Source organism: Dipodomys spectabilis, unplaced genomic scaffold (genome assembly GCF_019054845.1).
Source record: "Dipodomys spectabilis isolate Male_0828 unplaced genomic scaffold, ASM1905484v1 ptg000615l, whole genome shotgun sequence".
In the NCBI taxonomy this organism is placed as follows: Eukaryota; Metazoa; Chordata; class Mammalia; order Rodentia; family Heteromyidae; genus Dipodomys; species Dipodomys spectabilis.
In genome coordinates this window covers 73,479-82,500 of record NW_024871292.1, presented here as the reverse complement: position 1 = coordinate 82,500, position 9,022 = coordinate 73,479, and the positions used below count along the sequence as shown (strand labels likewise).

General features: G+C 53.0%; 2 protein-coding genes across 2 annotated transcripts in view; both read left to right on the top strand.

Moving 5' to 3' along the window:
* Window positions 1–8,638, top strand: part of Erp27 (endoplasmic reticulum protein 27) — a 12,225-nt gene extending 3,587 nt beyond the window's left edge. The window contains exons 3-7 of the mRNA XM_042671378.1: window positions 431–568; window positions 5,530–5,646; window positions 6,386–6,511; window positions 7,684–7,881; window positions 8,517–8,638. Coding sequence (XP_042527312.1) covers window positions 431–568; window positions 5,530–5,646; window positions 6,386–6,511; window positions 7,684–7,881; window positions 8,517–8,564 — 627 coding nt within the window. The 3' untranslated portion in view covers window positions 8,565–8,638. The remainder of the gene's footprint in view (window positions 1–430; window positions 569–5,529; window positions 5,647–6,385; window positions 6,512–7,683; window positions 7,882–8,516) is intronic.
* Window positions 1–9,022, top strand: part of Arhgdib (Rho GDP dissociation inhibitor beta) — a 37,341-nt gene that overhangs the window by 28,202 nt on the left and 117 nt on the right. The window lies entirely within an intron of this gene.

Here is a 9,022-nt window from a genome sequence, read left to right as displayed (position 1 = left end):
TCCCCTCCACGCGGTTAGGGCTTTCATTCTCCCTTTAAGACATACTTGCTAATGATCATTATTAATGACGATCATTTCCCCATCTGTTTCTTGCATTTGGGGGGCCTCTCTTCCTCTCCCCTCCACAAACTGTCCCCCAACACATCTCTGCTCCAGTGGATCCCTCCACCGGTCCATGCTCTCAGGTCAGGACACGCACCGCCCCGAGATTTCCTCACCACCCGTGGGCTCCTGACCCCAGGGCTGGTGACCCGTGGATTCCCCCGGCCCGGCGACCCCAGCTGTCCACGGAGCTGGCCGTGCCCCAGGCCCACGCCCTGACTCTGCTGACAGAGACCCCATCTCCGCTCTCCTGTCGGCTCCTGCCCCACCAACATAACCTCTGGCACTTGCTCATTGCTCCTCTTGTGCATTTGTTTGTTTCCCTCAGGACTTGGAGGTGCCAGCCGTGGCGGTGTACCACCGTGTGGCCCTGGAGTTCCAGGACGTGCCCTTTGGCATCACCAACCGCTCCGAGGTCCTGAGCCATTACAACATCACCGGCAGCACCATCTCCCTCTTCCGCCTGGTGAGTGGCGTGGACGGGCCTGGCGGCCTTTCCCAGCATGGCCTCGGGGCCTGGCGGAGTCCCAGGCCTCTGGGGCTGGGAAGGACGCCAGGTGTTTGGCATCTGCGGCTGGGTGGGCTCCAAGTTCAAGTCCAGGGACATGGCTGACCAGCGAGGTGACTCAACCCTGGCTTGTCCAGTACAGGTGCGATGAAGAAAGGGGGGAACAGGGGCCCGGGTGGTCAGTCATAAGGCTGAGCACCTGGGGAGACTCAAAAGGTACTTAACACTCAGCACCGTCAACCCTTTCACCTGTAAAATACAAGGGTTGGAGCACCTCCTCTCCAGGGGCATTTTGAGCTCCACGATTTTATGGTTTGGGGAGCTGACGCTGGCTACGTACTTCCTTTGCCAGACAGTGGAAATAAAGGCCCACAAAGCATGTTCTGGGCACTGCTAGATCTTAAAATCTAAGTGTGTACCACGTGGACAGCTTTCCTACGGGTTATAAGGTGGCGATTCTGGAGACGGAGGAGGGAAAAGAAAAACAATGTGGATGGAAGAGGCCACGGAGCCAGGATGTCGGTGAGAGAGAACATTTGGACATTGTAAAGGAAAATCCACAGCTCCAGGGAGATTGTTTTGTTTTGAAAGGCGCTTAGTGAGGAATTGGTGAACTGGCCAACTTGGCTAGCACCGAGAAAAATGTACTGGCAGCCAAGGAGATCTGAGATGGACAGACTTGATGAGAGACATGTGTGGGAGACATTAGAAGCCCAAACCGGGCTGGGGTTTTGTTTGATTGGCATTGGAAAGTCCCGCCTCCTTCCTCTCCCCTCCCCCCACCCCAAGCCTTTAGATTAGGAGAGTTGTGGGAACGGGAATGGGAACTTACCAGATGATTCTGGAAACCATGAGGATAGGCAATTAGCCAGCAAGCAAGAGCTCGGTGTGACAGGCCAAATAAAGTAAATAAAATACAAACGTAGGTGAACGGCACTGAAGGTCCTCGGTAGAGGGGCAGCCACAGAAATTAACGAAAAGGCAGGGCATGGCGGTTCTCGCCTGTAATCCCAGCTGTCGGGAAGATCGTGAGTTCAAGACCGCTTCCGGAGGTGGGAGGCTTTCAGGCACTAGAATGCGAGCTACCAATTACAGAACAAAGTAAAAGGCGGATCGAGGATCCATGTGACGGCGTCCAGTAGAGGATTGACAAACACTAGATACCAAAATTAGGGGGAAGGGGGGGGTGAAATCTAGAAACCGGAGAGTCTTAACACAGAGGGGGCAGGTGCAGAATTCAGGGTTGCTGGTTCTGTGGTTGCCTGGAGTTTGGGAGGGGACAGTGGAGTACTGAAGGGAAGACTTGGAGAGGGTAGGGAGAGAGGAAGGCCGTGGGAGAGTTTTTGGCTCGTTTGAAGGCACGCTTCCCTCCCCAGTGTCCCCCTTGGTGTCTTCTTCCTGGGCCATTTCTCTTTTGGTCTCCTTCACACCCAGGGTCTTAAGCCTCCTTGAAGCTAGGCCCCTGTGATTAGCCGTGATCTTCCACTGAACTGCCCCTCTCCCATCTCTGACATCTTTGTGGGGTTTGTTTTATTGCCAGTCCTGGGGTGTAAACCCAGGGCCTGGGCGCTGTCCCTGAGCATCTTTTGCTCCAGGCTGGTGCTCTACCCCTTGAGCCACAGGGCCACTCCTGGCTTTTTTTTCTGTGTCTGTTGTGGTACTGAGGAATCGAACCCAGGGCTTCATCGCGCACACCAGGCCAGCACTCTACCACTGAGCCCGAACAATGTCATTCTTGACCTCATTTGACTATCCTGGGCCGGCCCCATTTTGTTGTTGTTGTTGTTAATGGGAGTCAGTCTGTGTTATGTTTGGAGGATGATAACATTCCACAAATACAGCTTTTAGCAGCCTTCCCTGGCTTTTTTTTTCCCCCCTGCTGCCTCTTTCCTCAGAGACACAAATAAAATGAGCTCTTAAGTAGAAATTCTTTCCAAACACTCAAATATAAATATATACATACATATTAGGGGAAATATAATAATGTTCCCAATTCTTGGTTCTCAGGGTCAGATTTTCTTTCCAGCATATTATACATAATAATTTCTCGCCCCCGTCCGGCAGATTTCCTGTTCCAATGTGGTTTCCAGAATGTATTTGTTTATCATCGGGTGTGTTTCCAGAAGCACAGCACGTTGGAGCGTGTGTGTGTGTGTGTGTGTGTGTGTGTGTGTGTGTGTGTGTGTGAATCACAGCACCCCCCTGCGGTGTGAGGGGAGGGGGTGATTATCTTCTCCCTTTCTCTCCGGCCCTGGGCTGCGTTCCCCAGGCCCCAGACACCTGGCTTAGCGGCTGCTTCCTGTAGTCTAGTTCGGGGAAGTCTGGGCAGTGGGTTGCCGGGAAACGCAGTCCCAGGGCCGCCAGGGCTCCTGGCCCACGCAGCGGGGTCAGCCGGGCCGCACAGGCACCAGGCCTAAGAGTTCCTAGAAAAATATAATCAGGAAGCTTTGGGGTGTGTGTGATATCAAAAGGGCCCCGATTGTTTGCCGGTCCTGGGGCTTGAACTCAGGGCCTAGGCACTGTCTCCGAGCCTCTTTGTGCTCAGAGCTAATGCTGTACCACTTGAGCCACAGCACGACTTCCGGCTTTTTCTGAGTAGTTTTATTGGAGATAAGAGTCTCATGGATTTTCCTGCCCTGGGCTGGCTTTGAACTGTGATCCTCAGATCTCAGCCTCCTGAGTAGCTAGGATGACAGGCGTGAGCCACCGGTGCCCAGCTTTTCTTTTTGTAAACTTTGGTCCAAGGGAGGGACTCGAACTCAGTACCGATGCTTTCGCCCACTGGCCGGCGCTCTACCAACTGGACCAGGCCTCCAGCCCCCATCTTCCCTACTCTTGACTCAAGAGTGGGAGCCGGAATCAAAGCCACATGGAAACTCCAACTGGGATCTTTTGTTTTCCTCTTGCTTTTCTAGTTCTTTCCCGAGCTTTCTACCTTGGGATGCTGGGGTCGTGAAGTGTGGATAGGTAGAGACAGGGACGTGGCCTTTTCCCCCGTTCTGTGCGGGGTTTTGTGTAAGCAGCACCACACTCCCGTGCCTTCCGGCTTGGAAACACACACACACACACACACACACACACACACACACACACACACACACGCTCCCCCACTGCCGCCCAGCACCGCAGCACGCAGAGCAGGTGCCCGGCCAACCGCTCTAGAACGAACAGCCGGCCAGAGGACAGCTGCCTGCGTCCAGATTCGTCAGATGAGCCATCAGAGGTGGGCAAAGGTCACCTTTAACACACCCAGGGGGGACCAAGATCTTGAATCAAAGTAGATAGCAGCCCGGGGCCCGTGGCTCATGCCTGTAATCCCAGCTACTCTGGAGGCTGGGATCATCCGAGCTAAAGGAAATACTTACAGGTGTTCTCCGGGCACAGTGGAGAGACGGTGGAGAAGGCCAATCGTTCGGGGAGGAGGGTCTAGCCCCGGCTGCCTGCCTGTAATACCAACTGCATGGGAGGTACAGGAAAGAGAATCATAGTCTCCAGTCCAGCCTGGGGCCAAAGTTCAAGTCCCTGAGTTCAAATCTCAGCTCAAGAAAGAAAAGAAAGAAGGAAGGAAGGAAGGAAGGAGAAGGAAGGAGGGAGGGAGGGAAGGAGGGAGGGAAGGAAGATGGAGAGGGAGGGAAGGAAGGAGGGAGGGAGGAAGGAGAGGGAGGGAAAGAGGGAGGGAAGGAAAGGAAGGAAGGAGGAAGGAAGGAAGAAAGGAGGGAAGGAAGGAGGGAGGGAAGGAAGGAGAGGGAGGGAGAGAGGGAAGGAAGGAAGGAAGGAAGGAAAGAAGGAGGGGGGAGGGAGGGAGAGAGAGGAAGGGAAGAGAGGAGAGACTGCAGGAAGGAATAGAATGGAAGGTCAAATGCAAGCGTGCGTGGATGTAAAGGTCTGTTAGCTATGCCACAAGGGTAACAACAGTACCTTGTGACATTTAGAATTCAGCTACCCCAAAAAATAATTTCTCAATTGTGACATCAGGGACTGGCTTTGGAGAGCAAATTAATCCGGTGGTTCCAATCGCCGGTTGCTATTCATTATGAAAATTGGTCATTATTAACATGGGTCATGAAATGATTATATTATATCTATGGAATGGTTCCGTGTTAATTATCATTGCTCGTATGAAGTTCGGGTAAGCAAAACATGTGTGATTTGATAACTGCCCATTCGTTAAATTGTTCATTATTAATTAATCACGAAGGGTCATCATTCATTCACAATTGGTGACTGATAATAAAGCCTTACTAATGTTAAGTTCTGGGCAGCCAGGGGCTGGGGAGGTGGCTCAGTGGCAGAGCGCTTGCCTTGCATGCATGAGGCTCTGGGTTCGATTCCTCAGCACCACGTAAGCAAAAAGAAAAAAGCCGGAAGTGGTGTTGTGGCTCAAGTGGTAGAGCGCTAGCCTTGAGCTGAAGAGCTGAGGGACAGCGCCCAGGCCCAGAGTTCAGGCCCCCCAAAAATAATAATAATAATAATAATAATAATGGGCTGGGAAGGTGGCTCAGTGGTAGAGTGCTTGCCTCATATGCATGAGTTCCTGGGTTCGATTCCTCAGCACCACATACACAGAAAAAGCCGGAAGTGGCACTGTGGTTCAAATGGTAGAGCGCTAGCCTTGAGCTGAAGAGCTGAGGGACAGCGCCCAGGCCCAGAGTTCAGGCCCCACGACCAACCAAAAAGAAAAAAAAAGTCTGGGCAGCCAGACTTGTCCATTTGACAGCTCAGTCGTCAGTGAATTATTTGTTATTAAGTAATCACTGCATATTACTTAATAACCAATGATCATTGATCGTTGTCCGCATTAAATTCTAATCGGTGCATTCCGTCGGGGTCCCCCGTGAGCAGGGACGGCGTCTCGCTGGGATTCCTGCGGTCAGTCCGTCCCCGGCCAGCGGCTGACGGCAGCCTGTGTCCCCCCCCAGGTGGACAGCCAGCAGCTGACCTTAGAGGACCAGACGCTCGCAAGCATGGATGCCGCCACGCTCAGCCGGTTTGTCCACACCAACAACCTACGCCTGGTGACCGAGTACAACGCCATGGTAAGCGTGCGGTCAGCCCGTGGCCAGCATCTAGTGGCCAGCTCCCATGGCCAGCTCCCGTGGCCAGCATCTCGTGGCCAGCTTCCGTGGCCCGCATCTTGTGTCAACCTCCGAGGCCAGCATCTCGTGGCCAGCATCTTGGGGCCAATTCCCATGGCCAGCATCTTGTGTCAACCTCCGTGGCCAGCATCTCATGGCCAGTTCCCGTGACCAGCATCTTGCGTCAATCTCCGTGGCCAGCATCTTGTGGCCAGCATCTCATGGCCAGTTCCCATGGCAAGCATCTTGCGTCAACCTCTGTGGCCAGCATCTCGTGGCCAGCTCCTGTGGCCAGCATCTTGTGTCAGCCTCCGTGGCCAGCATCTCGTGGCCAGCTCCCGTGGCCAGCCCCCATTCATCTCCTGTGGTCAGCTGGCCACGGGATGCTGGTCCACTTGGGCGACTGGCTTAAGATCCAGGCTCTCTGTTCACCACATCGTTACCAATGTCTCCTTCCCCCCCCCTCGCTCTGCCCCCATCCTTCCCTCCTCCCTACCCTTCTTTCTCCTCTCTGGCTTTCTCTCCTTCCTTCCCTTCTTTCTCTTTCCTTCCCACCCCTCTCTCCCTCTCTCTCTTCCTCCTCCCCTTCTCTCTCTTCCTTTCTCTTTTCTCTCTTTCCCTCCTTCTTACCTTTCTCTCTGTGTCTCTCTCCTTGCTGTGTCTGTCTGTCTGTCTGTCTCTCTGCATTTCAATTCTCCAGACGGTGCTGGGCCTGTTTAACACCATGATTCAGATCCACCTCCTCCTGATGATGGACAAGGCATCCCCGGGCTTCGAGGAGAATCTGTCCACGTACCGGAGGGCAGCCCAGCTCTTCCAGGGAGAGGTGAGCAGGGTCGGGTCACCCCACGCCGGGCAAAATCACAAGTCAAGACGGTCTTGAACACCCCCTTCGATGACCCAATAACAATGGCTGCAGCTGAATAATCCTCACAAAGATAGGCCTTGCGCCCAGGGAGGCCTGCGAGACCCCATCTTCTCATGGTGGTTGAAGTGACTTCGTTTTTCCATCTTGGTGAGCGGAGAGGAAAGAAAATAGAGACACAGCCGGGTGCTGGTGGCTCCCGCCTGTCATCCCAGCTGCTCAGGAGGCTGAGATCTGAGGATCCAGGTTCAAAGCCAGCCTGGGCAGAAAAGTCCGTGAGATTCTGATCTCCAATGAACCACCAGAAAACTGGAAGTGGAGCTGTGGCTCAAGTGGTAGAGCACCAGCCTTGAACAAGAAAAACTAAAAGGCAGCGTGCCCTGGCCTGGAGCTCAAGTCCCAACAGCAACACAAAATCCTTCCTTCCTTCCTTCCTTCCTTCCTTCCTTCCTTCCTTCCTTCCTTCCTTCCTTCCTTCCTTCCATCTTTCCTTCCTTCCTTCCTTCCTTCCTTCCATCTTTCCTTCCTTCCTTCCTTCCTTCTTTCTGAAAGGAATAAGGTAGCAAAGCCTCCCAAGATAGAGCTATCGAAACTCAAGGGAAATGTCAGTCAGGCATCACAGATGAAACTAACAATCACGGAGCGTCTGTCCACATTAACTCCTCTTCCACCTACACTTCAGTTCATCGCCTGCATCTTCACTTCATTTCTTCACTTCATTTCTTCACTTCATTTCTTCGCCTGCCATCTTCACTTCATTTCTTCACTTGCCATCTTCACTTCATTTCTTCGCCTGCCATCTTCACTTCATTTCTTCACTTGCCATCTTCACTTCATTTCTTCACTTGCCATCTTCACTTCATTTCTTCGCCTGCATCTTCACTTCATTTCTTCGCCTGCCATCTTCACTTCATTTCTTCGCCTGCCATCTTCACTTCATTTCTTCGCCTGCCATCTTCACTTCATTTCTTCGCCTGCCATCTTCACTTCATTTCTTCGCCTGCCATCTTCACTTCATTTCTTCGCCTGCCATCTTCACTTCATTTCTTCGCCTGCCATCTTCACTTCATTTCTTCGCCTGCCATCTTCACTTCATTTCTTCGCCTGCATCATTTTCATGTCTTCTCTCGCAGATCCTCTTCGTTCTGGTGGACAGCGGCCAGAAAGACAACCACAAGGTAGTGTCATACTTCAGGCTGCGGGCCTCCCAGCTGCCGGCCCTGGTGATCTACCGGACGCTGGATGACCAGTGGGACACGCTGCCCATCTCCCAGGTGGACGTGGACCAGGTGAAGGAGTTCTGTGCCGGGTTCCTGGCTGGGAAGGCAGCGGTAAGCGTGACAGGAGGCGAGCAGCGGGGCTGACGGTTTAGGAAGAATTCTCTGCGCTGGGGCGGGGAGCGGCGGCTCCCGCCTGTAGTCCCAGCTGGGCGGAAGGTAGAGGTAGGAGGATCGTCAGCCTGAGGCGAATGCTCAAGACCCTGTCTGAATCGTAACTAAAGCACAATAAATAAATACATGAATATGGTTGGGGCTGGGGCTCTAGTGAAGCTCAAGCCCCTGACTTGCCAGGGTAAGGCCCTGGGTTTGAATCCCAGTATTGACCAAAATTAATTGGTTTAAATAACCCTCTGGGCTCTGAACCTAAAGATGGGCGCTCTAGCCGGGCGCCGGTGCTCACACCTGTCATCCCAGCTGCTCAGGAGGCTGAGATCGGAGGATTGAGGTTTGAGGCCAGCCTGGGGCAGGAAAGTCCGTGAGATTCTGATCTCCCATGAACCACCAGAAAACCAGAAGTGGCGCTGTGGCTCAAGTGGTAGAGCACCAGCCTTGGGCAAAAGAGTTCAGGGACCGCGCCCAGGCCCTGAGTTCAAGATCCAGGAAACACATGCACACACACAAATAATTAATAATAATAATAATAATAGTAATAGTAATAAATGCCTGCGTGCTGGTTTTTTTTTCAGAGGGAAGATGATAAATCGGAAAACGCCACCGCTAAGGAAGAACTGTGATTTCTCCCCCTGCTCCTACTGACCATGCACATCTACTTTGTGCTAAATAAAATGAGCAAGGCTCACCTCTGCTACACCAGACTGGATCACGGGACATCACACGCGTGCGCACACACACACACACACACACACACACACACACACGCGCGCGTACAGGGTCCGGGCGATGACCCGATCTCGCTTCCTCTCCCCCTCGATTCCCGCCCGTGGCACTGGGACACACAGGGATCTGCTGCCTGTGGTTAAGATGGGGCCCGCTCTTCCAGCACCTTCTCTGTCCGCTTGCGGTTGTCTGAGGATGGAAGCTCCACCAGCTTCCCACACCACAGGGCCTTCTCTGATCCAGAGCTGGAAATAAAAGGGTTAAGGGCTGCTCTGCCATAGTTTTAGTTTTGTTGTTGTTGTTTGGGATTTTTTGTGTGTCACAAGTTAAGTCATGACTCCAGGTTTTGAACTCG